Source organism: Bombina bombina, chromosome 6, assembly GCF_027579735.1.
Source record: "Bombina bombina isolate aBomBom1 chromosome 6, aBomBom1.pri, whole genome shotgun sequence".
Classification (NCBI taxonomy): domain Eukaryota; kingdom Metazoa; phylum Chordata; class Amphibia; order Anura; family Bombinatoridae; genus Bombina; species Bombina bombina.
This window is the reverse complement of record NC_069504.1, coordinates 195,658,505-195,671,384: the sequence shown is the minus strand read 5'-3', so window position 1 is coordinate 195,671,384 and position 12,880 is coordinate 195,658,505. Positions and strand designations below refer to the sequence as shown.

Here is a 12,880-nt window from a genome sequence, read left to right as displayed (position 1 = left end):
GAAAGCTAAACATAGGTAGGCTCATATGCTAATTTCTAAGCCCATGAAGGCCGCCTCTGCATTTGACAGTTTTTCACCACTAGAGGGCGTTAGTTCATGTGTTTCATATAGATAACACTGTGCTCATGCATGTGAAGTTATTAAGAGTCAGAACTAATTGCCTGAAATGCAAAAGATCTGAGATAAGGAGGCAGTCAGCAGAAGCTTAAATACAAGGTAATTACAGATGTAAAATGTGCATTTCTATAACAGTGATGGTTATGCAAAACTGGGGAATGGTAAATAAAGGGATTATCTATCTTTTTTAAACAATAAAATTTTTTTGAATTTACTATCCCTTTAAGTATTTGTGAAAAAGTTCATTTTCTTGTGTCTTTTACAGCATTGCAGTCAGTCAGTCTACTTTGAGTATTAATAGAATGGATAAAAGGTATAAAAATAAATATATAAAACAGCTGTAATGTTTTTGCACACTCTCTTGTAATAAGGGGTTAAGTTGCAGATAAAAAGCATTTTAGATTTATAAAGCTCAATTTCCAGGTCTATTATTTTGTTCCTTTTTGCTTTAGTTTGTATTTTGCACACACAAAGCTGCCCTTTCTGATACAGATGGATCTGGGTATTGGGGGCACCTTCTAGAAAAGCATTTTTTTGTAAGATTTGTTTGGAATACTTTTCTGAGGTTGTTCAGACTGTGCTAGGCTGTGCTCATGTATCTTCTGATTCATATTGCACATGTTTTCTATATTTAATAAAAGATATATTTTAGGAGGAGAGTGAACCTAATAATCTTCCACATTACCCCTCCTTTCCCCCCTCAGACATGTTTTGCAGTAGTTAATTTGCATAAGAAATTGCTTCATAAGAAAATTAAAGGTCTGTTTAAAACCCTTTTAAAATTAACGTCCATGAAACTTAAACTCGTCTCCTCACTACTTTTCAGCTAATTAAAGAGTAATTCCTATGCAGTGTGATATTTCTTATCCTACAATAGTGCTTTTAGCTGGTCATGTGACACACTAACAGGCCAGAATATGTTTCTTTTCTTTGGTTCAGGCAATTAGATTGAAGCAACTGTGCTCACACAAAGTTTAACAACTCCTAAAACCAATTACTTAAAAATGGTTCTTTACTTCACTTTTTGCTACTGCATGTACTCTTTTTTGCAGTGTAGTGTTGGGTTAAAAAAGAAGCAGTAGCTGTAACTTGACATAAAAGGGGCACTAAACCCAAATTTTTGCTTTCATAATTCAGATAGAGCATGCAATTTTAAGCACCGTTCTAATTTACTCGTATTACCAATTTTTCTTCGTTCTCTTGCTGTCTTCATTTAAAAAGCAGGAATGTAAAGCTTAGGTGACGGACAATTTTAGGTTCAGCACCCTAGACTGAAATTGCTGACTACATTTAGTCACCAATAAGCAACGTAATCCTGAATTCTTATATATACACCATTAGTTTCAATTAACCTTTTAAAATCTCAAAAATATATTTAACACTACTCTTTCTGAGGATGCAGGTTACATGTGTGAAATTACTCAGATAATTTGATTGCCTACTGACTTTTTACATGCACTTTGTCACAATAATGGATGTGTGCGTCTCTTTTATTGCTTAGCATACACAAAATATTCAAGTTTAATGTTACATTAAATTATGATTGGAAAATGGGAGTCAAGGCAAATACTTTGTGTATGAGAATGCCATCTTCCTCATAGAAAAAGTCAAGAACCTGCATCCTGCTATGCACAAAATGACCCATTATTCAGCACCTTTGTATGCATCAAAATCATTCTTTACTCTTTCATGTCCCCCTAAGTCCCCTTCCTTTTTATCCCTTAAAGGACCACTAAATACAGAATTGAATAATTGACAAAAACACAATACAAAGACAATGCACTAGCACTTTCTTTGAATTTGAAATGAGCAGAAGAATATTTTCTGGTAAATTTCACAGTTAATTCAATTTTCCCTCCCCTTAGATCATGTGACAGCAATCAGCCAATCACAAAATGCATATCCTTATATACTGTGCACTTCTGCACATGCCCAGTAGCCTCAAAAAGTGCATATAAAAAGAATGTGCACATTTTGATAATGAATGTATATTGGAAAGTTTTTGTTTTTCTCACATTGCTTGCTTTATCCGAAAAGTGAAAGTTTAATTTTGACTTTAGTAGCCCTTTAATATAAGTCATTTCTCATAGTTCTGTTTCTCCCAAGGTTTTATGAATTCTATTATCACAGTGTTTCTGAAACTGATGCATTACTTTGGTGTCTATTAGGGTTTCGAGATTCAGGGCTAAGCTGGCAGAATAATGTAGTGAGAAGAGATTCATTTTTGTGAGAGGAATCAGGATTTTAGAGAGACAAAAAGACGCTATGGCCTCTGTCACAAATTATGTATTAATATGTGCATAAAATCTGTTAGCACTATAGCGCTCAAGGACATTTTTTATATATGTATGTGTTATATTAGGGCTGTCCTAGTTTTCTCTAGCCAGTTGAATAGATTATAAATTACCCTACTCATCTAATGAGAGTTGATTGCATTACAACCAAAAGGTCCTGTAGGCTTTAATAATTTTGTAGGAAATGTCCACAAACTTTAATTTTGAGATGTTTATGTAAGAAAATTAACTTTTCCTATCACAGAATGTTGCAAAAAGCCCAAAAAGCAATGCTAGTATAAGGACATTGAAATACAAAATTGTCCTTGTTCCATGTAAAGGAGGGCATTATTTTTCTCTCTTTTTATTTTTAGTGTATTTCAGGATATTTATGTATGCAAAAGCAAATTCTTTAAAGGGACACTGAACCCAATTTTTTTCTTTTGTGATTCAGATAGAGCATGCAATTTTAAGCAACTTTCTAATTTACTCCTATTAGCAAATTTTCTTCGTTCTTCTTGCTAACTTTATTTGAAAAAAAAGGCATCTAAGCTAAGGAGCCAGTCAATTTTTGGTTCAGACCCCGGACAGCACTTGTTTATTGGTGGGAGAATTTATCCACCAATCAGCAAGAACAATTCAGGTTGTTCACCAAAAATGGGCCGGCATCTAAACTTACATTCTTGCTTTTCAAATAAAGATACCAAGAGAATGAAGAAAATTTGATAATAGTAGTAAATTAGAAAGCTGCTTAAAATTGCATGCTCTATCTGAATCACGAAAGAAAAAATTTGGGTTCAGTGTCCCTTTAACAATATAGAAAGTTAATTCAAGAGTAATAACACAACCAAACATCACTGAAACATGGATTAAGATAGGAATCTAAATAACGATGGTGGTCTCAAGGGTCTTCCATCAATTTCTTGTTGGGTTTAGGGAGGTTTTAGGTCAGATAGTCCCTGTGTGAACCTAAGTCCTTATGTGATGCTAAATCCTAGCATGTTTAAATCTCTACAACTAACCAGTGCTATAAATAAAGGGGACTTTCAGTCATGAAGTAGAAAAAAACGTCATGCCGCAAGTACCTTTATTTGTCCGCGAGTTTATACCAAGCTGAGCACCTCCGGCCCCCATTGCAAAATGCTAATTTCTCAATGAGGTGACGTTTCCACCTCTTAGCCAATAGCCATGCTAGTTTCTCTGGCATTATGCCATATGGCTAGCATGCTATTGACTTAAAGGTAGAAACGTCACTTCATTAAGAAAATAGCAAAATCAGCTTGTATACTTTTGTAAATATCATTCTTAACATCTTCTTTGGGTTTCAGTGTATGTTGGATAAATGATTTATGGGAGTGAGCCAAGAAAAGCAATTTATTGCAGGTTAGATTAAAGGAATAGAAAGGTCAAAATTTGAAATGGGCATCTGTGCATTTAGTTTTTAAATAGAAGCATTTTGCAATGTATTTCCATTTGCAAAAATGCTTCTAGTAAAAGTTATTACTGTTTCAGCGGCATAGCCAATAGCGTGCAAGACATACGGTATAACACTGAACGGCTATTGGCTAAGAGGTTTTTTTTTTTTTAAATTGTTTGCTTAAACATTTTTCTCAAGTAAAAATAAATACTTTAAGTTAAAAAAAAAGTTAACTGCTGCTTTTTTTTATATCCATTATAAACACTTTTGAGTGGAATGTGCCTTTAAGAACTATCATTTTACTAATGTTTGTAATTTTATTTGAAATTGTTTTTTATTTTTACAATAAATGGGTTGTCTGTAAGGAGAGGTTGTTTGACACAAATGTATTTTATTAACTGTTATTTTGAATATCTAGGTAAAAAAAAGCAAACAAAACTCTACCACCCTCCAAAATATTTCTCAAATTTCACTGAAATATTGCTGAGCTGGTATGTGAGACGGTATAGTAAGATTATCACCTTAGCTTTTGGTATTTTCATTACTCAGAACATCTACTTGCTCTGTGATATAAACGGTTTTCTCTCACTTTAAAGTCGTAGTTAATGGTGATAGTAAAACATTCAAATAATAATCATAAAGTTTAGTGAATTACAATTAGACATTAATTAAAAGTTTGCAATATATATTTTTTTTCTTTCAAAAATGTATCTACTAAAATAATTTATGTTAGCAGTACAAGACCCTTATGACTGGTAACATTTCTTATGGTAATACATCCTGCTATTTTGGCACCCCATTATATATACATGGTCCCTGCACATAACTCAATAAACTGCAGAAAATAGCTCCAATTCATTAAAAACTGAGCTGCAACATCCACTGCTCACTCCTAGTTTGATTTAAAAAAAAACACCCATAATCCCCTTGGTATTGTATCATTTTGATGTTGTAATTGTAGCAAATGAAATGATACTGATTTTTTGAGAATATGAACGGTGGGTTAAATACTCCCTGAACATACATAAAGCACATGAATTATTAAAGTCCCTCACAATTTAATCTCTTCAAATTTTCTGAGGAATTTACTTCTAATTGTGCATATATTGTTTGCTGCTGTATGTGTCATTTCCTAACCTTTAGGCCATAACGATTTAAGAACAGTCAGCAATTTAATGTATGATGCAATGGCAATGTGTGTTATTTAAATACAAATCTATAATTTTTATTTATTTAAAAAAAAAAACAAGAGTAATGTTTTTGTTTTTTTATGAAGAAAAGCCACTTATTTTTGTTCCCTGTAGCATAAATTTAAAGGGGCATGAAACCTACATTTTTTCTTTGTGATTTAGAAAGAGCACGCAATTTTAAACCACTTTCCAATTTACTTCATTCTCTTGATATCCTGTGTTGAAAATCATAACTAAACAGGCTCAGAAGCTGCTGATTGGTGGCTGCACATTGATGCCTTGTGTGATTGGCTCACCCATATGCATTGCTATTTCTTCAACAAAGAATATCTGAATAAAGAAAATTAAATAATAGAAGTAAATTGGAATGTTTAAAATTGTATTCTCTATCTGAATAAAAAAAATTTGATGTTTCATGTCCCTTTAATATTTCAAATTGTGAACTAAGTAACATTTTCAACATTTCATTGGATCCTGTTCTCAAACAAAATAAAATTTCCATCCATTCCATGTAATTCTATTGTGTTATTATAATATTGCTTGCTTAGTGTAGTGCATAGCACATGTATATACAATTAAATTAATACTGTGAGTATCATTCATTTGTGTAGCCAGTATGAGCTACTTTGTTTCTAGTAGGTAAGGGCTGCAGTGTGTGAGAATAAGCAAGGCACTTTGTACAATGAGCCCGATTTAGAGTTCATAACCACATTCACCTTATAATTCTTGGTTTTAAATGTATATAATGATGTTGTTCTATTACAATTTGCAGTGAGTGTGAATGGAAGCATGATGCGGTGCCATATTGATGGGAAGCGATAAATTAATGAATGTAGGCTACTAAGCTGACACGTGTAATATATCAAAGCAGATTTAGAGTGCAAATTATGCACTCAATCAATAACTAATGTTATGCTTGTAATTTATAACGAAAAAAATATATATACTGTATATATGGTTTACAAATGTCTATTGTCTTCTAATTATGCATTGTAATTTGCATCAGTTCCAATAAGCGCAACAAACTAATTAGGGACATGAAAGTAAAATTAATTAATTAAACATTAATGATTCAGGTACAGCATGCAATTTTAACACACCTTTTAATTTACTTCTATTATCAAATGTACTTTATCTATTTTTTGAAAAGCATACCTAGGTAGGCTCTAGTGCAGCAATGCACTACTGGGAGCTAGCTGGTGATTGGTATGTGGGGATTAAACACATAGATATGTGCAAAACATATAGTGCAACAAAAAATTGTTCTAACACATCAGAATTTTTGTTTGCACGTTCATGTCCATTTAAACAAATCACAAGCATGAAATAAACTTACTGGGATACAAAAGCAAAATGTCAGCCAGTGATAACCTACAATTGAATGCTTCTAACATAGACACAACTGTTTACTTACACTATTATTCTATTAATATATTACTAAATCCCATGTAGAATGCACCATTTCCAAATGAATCCCTTAGTTCTCCATTCCAGCCAGATGTGCCCATGCAATAAGTCTGTCTTACAAAGTCACAAATCAACTCTAAATCGACCCCATAGCTTACATCAACATCTGTATTAGCTGAAATATACAATATAAATATATCAACTTACCATAAAAAAAAGCTAAGAGGCAGCTCTGGAATTGACCGTTTCTCAATCAGCTGGCGTGTAATGTTAAGTAAACATTGTAAAATTAAAATGTACATATAGCATGTAGAATATGAGTTTCCTGCCCAGATCAGTTTTCCGATTCATGCAACACAGACACTAAAATCCTAATCAAGGAAACACATCCGAGTATACAAAATGCACTGAATACTGCAGATAAATCATTATTGAGCTGAAAACACAGGTATTACTATGTTTACATATAAGTAAGGAACGAATAAGGGAAAAATATAACATGTAAACCATATGCAATATAAAACAAAAGGTATTAATTGGAACGTTTCTTTTAAAAAAAAATCCCTATTTTTGCTTGTAGTAAACATATATAACACATATGGTATTGTTGACTGGTTTAAAATATACATTGTTAAAAAAAATACCTCATGTATTTAAAAAAAAACAAAACAAAACAAAACAAAAACACATGGTATCTACTTTTGTAGAAAAAAAAACCCACACACAAATGTATACATAGTTAAAAATAGGAAACTCTGTAAAAATCTACAGAACTTTGAACCAATAGTCCTGAAATCGCACAATATAGAATTCTTGTGCTTCTTTTTGCCTTTATTTGATCAAAAGTGCCTCATGTCAAGTTAATCCTGAATTAATATTTCTACAATAATGTGCAAAATAATAATTAAAAAACTTTCATTTCCTTAATTAGGGAATAAAATAGTAAAGATTTAAAGTGCCCACACTTTCATTAAGTGTTTAACTCTTTCCTCAGTTTTCAATTAAAAACCCCTAAGGGTTAATTATTAAAAAAAGTAATGATATTCTTCCACGGCATTAAAATAAAGTTTTTCTTTTTTTGTTTTTTTTTACAGCTGGGAAACTTTCCGTGGGAAAGGTCTAGGTCGTGGAAGTGGCTCAGTCCGTTTGCCATTCTCCAGGGTAGTTGGCCGTGCAAGGCCTGGTTTGGGCGGTAAAGCTGGTGGTTCAATAGGAGCTGGGATGGAAAGGCATTGAGGTATGGGCACAGGTCGTCTTAAAGTCCGCTCATACACACTGTAAGGGGGAGGAGTCTTATTTTCCTTTCTTGTTGGTTCCTCCGACATACCATAGTTAGAAACAGTTACAGTTTGTTCATAGAACTGGGTCTCAAAACCAGACATTTCTGAAATGCTACAGCGACTTAATGAGGAAATACCACTGCTGCAGCTTCCGGATAAGACTGGAGAATTTGATATCATGCCTGGTGGGTGGCAGTCTACAGGAGATGGTGTAAATGATTGCATGGACCCCTGCAGCGAAAAATAAACACACAACATTAGAACATGATTGATGGCAAATTACTACATGGGATTGAGTGGGGAATTGGTATTTTAACTCTCTCATATTCTCAGACTGCTCGTAAACAACGGATTTGCTATTTCAAAGCATTTACATATTAGTAAAAGTCATATCAAAGTGTAACACCAAATATAATAATTATGTGGCAATATTTTTCAGCCATATAGCTATTAGGATTAGAAGCACATAAAATAACATGCTATGATCTAAAGTTACAATGTGATATCTGCAGTAATTAAAAAATAAATAAATAAAACTATTAATCATATACCTAACTTTTGCTCTGTCCCATGTAGGTTTATTGATAGAGGTAAGCTTTACTTCATCTAATGTAATAGAATTGTATCATTTTTGCGATGAAGAACCTATAACTGTTTAAGGGGGATTCTACTGTGCCAGTAAATTTAAAAACATAATAATGAAACATGTACTGAACATATTAAATGGGCAGAATTTTCATATAAAAAGTCCTTACCCTTGTATAAAAAAAATAAGGGGAAAGATATCTCTGTTAGGTACCTTCTTATGCTCATTGCCAGTCATGTGAGCAAGTGGAACAGCCAATCCAATGCTAAATCACCTACCCTATAGATTTTCATTTAGTGTGTGCTCCAATGCCTCATGTCTTCAATTTATTGCACCAGGCACATTCCTTGGCAGGACACAACCAGTGTTTGGTGGCAACATGCATATGTCACTCCTGATTGGTCACTGATTATGTCATGCTCAGAGGCCACAATGTATTATGGCTCCTGAGAGCAATTAAAACTATGTGGTTGATCGCAATCCTTAGAAAAATGTATCTTATGATTTTTAACAGAAAATGACTATTAAAGTCCATCAATTAATTGGATAGTTTTTGTAAAGGATTGTGATCAACCCCTCATTTATTCTACGACGATCCACGGATTTCATCCTTACTTGTGGGATATTAACCTCCTGCTAACAGGAAGTGGCAAAGAGCACCACAGCAGAGCTGTATATATAGCTCCTCCCTTCCCTCCACCCCCAGTCATTCTCTTTGCCTGTGTTAGTAATAGGAAGTGCTATTTCTTCTGCTCGTAGAGTTTCTGAGCTTTCAGCATACAATGTGATTCACCTTATCTTATCTTTCATTCTGATAAGGTGGTTTTGCGTACCAAACCTGGATTCCTTCCTAAGGTTGTTTCAAATAAGAATATTAATCAGGAAATTGTTGTTCCTTCCTTGTGCCCTAATCCTTCTTCTAAGAAGGAGCGTCTGTTACATAACCTAGACGTGGTCCGTGCCTTGAAGTTTTACTTGCAGGCAACTAAGGATTTTCGTCAATCATCCTCATTATTCATTGTTTATTCTGGAAAGCGTAGGGGTCAGAAAACTACGGCTACCTCTCTTTCTTTTTGGCTGAAGAGTATCATCTGCCTGGCATATGAGACTGCTGGACAGCAGCCTCCTGAAAGAATTATGGCTCATTCTACTAGGGCTGTGGCTTCCACAAGGGCTTTTTAAAAACAATGCTTCTGTTGAACAGATTTGCAAGGCTGTGACTTGGTCGTCTCTTCATACTTTTTTTTCAAATTTTACAAATTTGATACTTTGCTTCTGAGGCTGTAGAAAGGTTCATCAAGCAGTGGTGCCTTCCGTTTAGGTCTCTGGCTTGTCCCTCCCTTTCATCCATGTACTGTAGCTTTGGTATTGTATCCCACAAGTAAGGATGAAATCCGTGGACTCGTTGTATCTTGTAGAAGAAACGTAAATTTATGCTTACCTGATAAATTAATTTCTTCTACGATACGACGAGTCCACGGCCCTCACTGTCTTTTGTCAGACAGATTTAAATTATATTTTTGTAACTTCAGTCACCTCTGCACCTTTTAGCTTTTTCTTTCTCTTCCTAAACCTTCGGTCGAATGACTGGGGGTGGAGGGAAGGGAGGAGCTATATATACAGGTCTGATGTGGTGCTCTTTGCCACTTCCTGTTAGCAGGAGGTTAATATCCCACAAGTAAGTATGAAATCCGTGGACTCGTATCGTAGAAGAAATTAATTTATCAGGTAAGCATAAATTTACCTTTTCAGGGGTTTAAAATACTAATAAACATTTGTGTACTAATAAAATTTTCTAAGGAATTAAAGTATTTTATGATTGCATGAGAAGATCTCTTTAAATGCAGATTATTATCCTATGAAACATACATAGGCCTAGATTTGGAGTTCGGCGGTAGCCGTCAAAACCAGCGTTAGAGGCTCCTAACGCTGGTTTTGGCCGCCCGCTGGTATTTGGAGTCAGTGATTAAAGGGTCTAACGCTCACTTTTCAGCCGCGACTTTTCTATACCGCAGATCCCCCTACGCCATTTGCGTAGCCTATCTTTTCAATGGGATCTTTCTAACGCTGGTATTTAGAGTCGTTTCTGAAGTGAGCGTTAGAGCTCTAACGACAAGATTCCAGCCGCCTGAAAATAGCAGGAGTTAAGAGCTTTCTGGCTAACGCCGGTTTATAAAGCTCTTAACTACTGTACCCTAAAGTACACTAACACCCATAAACTACCTATGTACCCCTAAACCGAGGTCCCCCCACATCGCCGCCACTCGATTTAAATTTTTAACCCCTAATCTGCCGACCGCCACCTACGTTATACTTATGTACCCCTAATCTGCTGCCCCTAACCCCGCCGACCCCTATATTATATTTCTTAACCCCTAACTTGCCCCCCACAATGTCGCCGCCAGCTACTTAAAATAATTAACCCCTAATCTTCCGACCGCAAATCGCCGCCACCTACGTTATCCCTATGTACCCCTAATCTGCTGCCCCTAACATCGCCGACCCCTATATTATATTTATTAACCCCTAATCTGCCCCCCTCAACGTCGCCGACACCTGCCTACACTTATTAACCCCTAATCTGCCGAGCGGACCTGAGCGCTACTATAATAAAGTTATGAACCCCTAACCCGCCTCACTAACCCTATCATAAATAGTATTAACCCCTAATCTGCCCTCCCTAACATCGCCGACACCTAACTTCAATTATTAACCCCTAATCTGCCGACCGGAGCTCACCGCTATTCTAATAAATGTATTAACCCCTAAAGCTAAGTCTAACCCTAACACTAACACCCCCCTAAGTTAAATATAATTTTTATCTAACGAAATAAATGAACTCTTATTAAATAAATTATTCCTATTTAAAGCTAAATACTTACCTGTAAAATAAATCCTAATATAGCTACAATATAAATTATAATTATATTATAGCTATTTAAGGATTAATATTTATTTTACAGGCAACTTTGTAATTATTTTAACCAGGTACAATAGCTATTAAATAGTTAAGAACTATTTAATAGTTACCTAGTTAAAATAATAACAAATTTACCTGTAAAATAAATCCTAACCTAAGATATAATTAAACCTAACACTAGACTATCAATAAAATAATTAAATAAACTACCTACAATTACCTACAATTAACCTAACACTACACTATCAATAAATTAATTAAACACAATTCCTACAAATAAATACAATTAAATAAACTAGCTAAAGTACAAAAAATAAAAAAGAACTAAGTTACAGAAAATAAAAAAATATTTACAAACATAATAAAAATATTACAACAATTTTAAACTAATTACACCTACTCTAAGCCCCCTAATAAAATAACAAAGCCCCCCAAAATAAAAAATTCCCTACCCTATTCTAAATTAAAAAAGTTACAAGCTCTTTTACCTTACCAGCCCTGAACAGGGCCCTTTGCGGGGCATGCCCCAAGAATTTCAGCTCTTTTGCCTGTAAAAGAATAAATACAATACCCCCCCCCAACATTACAACCCACCACCCACATACCCCTAATCTAACCCAAACCCCCCTTAAATAAACCTAACACTAAGCCCCTGAAGATCTTCCTACCTTGTCTTCACCATACCAGGTTCACCGATCCGTCCTGAAGAGCTCCTCCGATGTCCTGATCCAAGCCCAAGCGGGGGCTGAAGAGGTCCATGATCCGGTCAAAGTCTTCATCCAAGCGGGGCAGAAGAGGATCTTCCATCCGATTGAAGTCATCATCCAGGCGGCATCTTCTATGGTCTTCCATCCGGAGCGAAGCGGCAGGATCCTGAAGACCTCCAGCGCGGAACATCCATCCGGACCGACGACTGAACGACGAATGACTGTTCCTTTAAGGGACGTCATCCAAGATGGCGTCCCTCGAATTCCGATTGGCTGATAGGATTCTATCAGCCAATCGGAATTAAGGTAGGAATTTTCTGATTGGCTGATGGAATCAGCCAATCAGAATCAAGTTCAATCCGATTGGCTGATCCAATCAGCCAATCAGATTGAGCTCGCATTCTATTGGCTGTTCCGATCAGCCAATAGAATGCGAGCTCAATCTGATTGGCTGATTGGATCAGCCAATCGGATTGAACTTGATTCTGATTGGCTGATTCCATCAGCCAATCAGAAAATTCCTACCTTAATTCCGATTGGCTGATAGAATCGGAATTCGAGGGACGCCATCTTGGATGACGTCCCTTAAAGGAACAGTCATTCGTCGTTCAGTCGTCGGTCCGGATGGATGTTCCGCGCTGGAGGTCTTCAGGATCCTGCCGCTTCGCTCCGGATGGAAGACCATAGAAGATGCCGCCTGGATGATGACTTCAATCGGATGGAAGATCCTCTTCTGCCCCGCTTGGATGAAGACTTTGACCGGATCATGGACCTCTTCAGCCCCCGCTGAGCTCTTCAGGACGGATCGGTGAACCTGGTATGGTGAAGACAAGGTAGGAAGATCTTCAGGGGCTTAGTGTTAGGTTTATTTAAGGGGGGTTTGGGTTAGATTAGGGGTATGTGGGTGGTGGGTTGTAATGTTGGGGGGGGGGTATTGTATTTATTCTTTTACAGGCAAAAGAGCTGAAATTCTTGGGGCATGC

General features: G+C 35.8%; 1 protein-coding gene across 1 annotated transcript in view; it reads right to left on the bottom strand.

Moving 5' to 3' along the window:
- Positions 1-7,186: 7,186 nt before the first annotated feature.
- Positions 7,187-12,880, bottom strand: part of DOCK4 (dedicator of cytokinesis 4) — a gene marked incomplete at its 5' end in the record, with an annotated part of 608,904 nt that continues 603,210 nt past the window's right edge. The window contains 1 exon segment of the mRNA XM_053716722.1: positions 7,187-7,915. Coding sequence (XP_053572697.1) covers positions 7,493-7,915 — 423 coding nt within the window.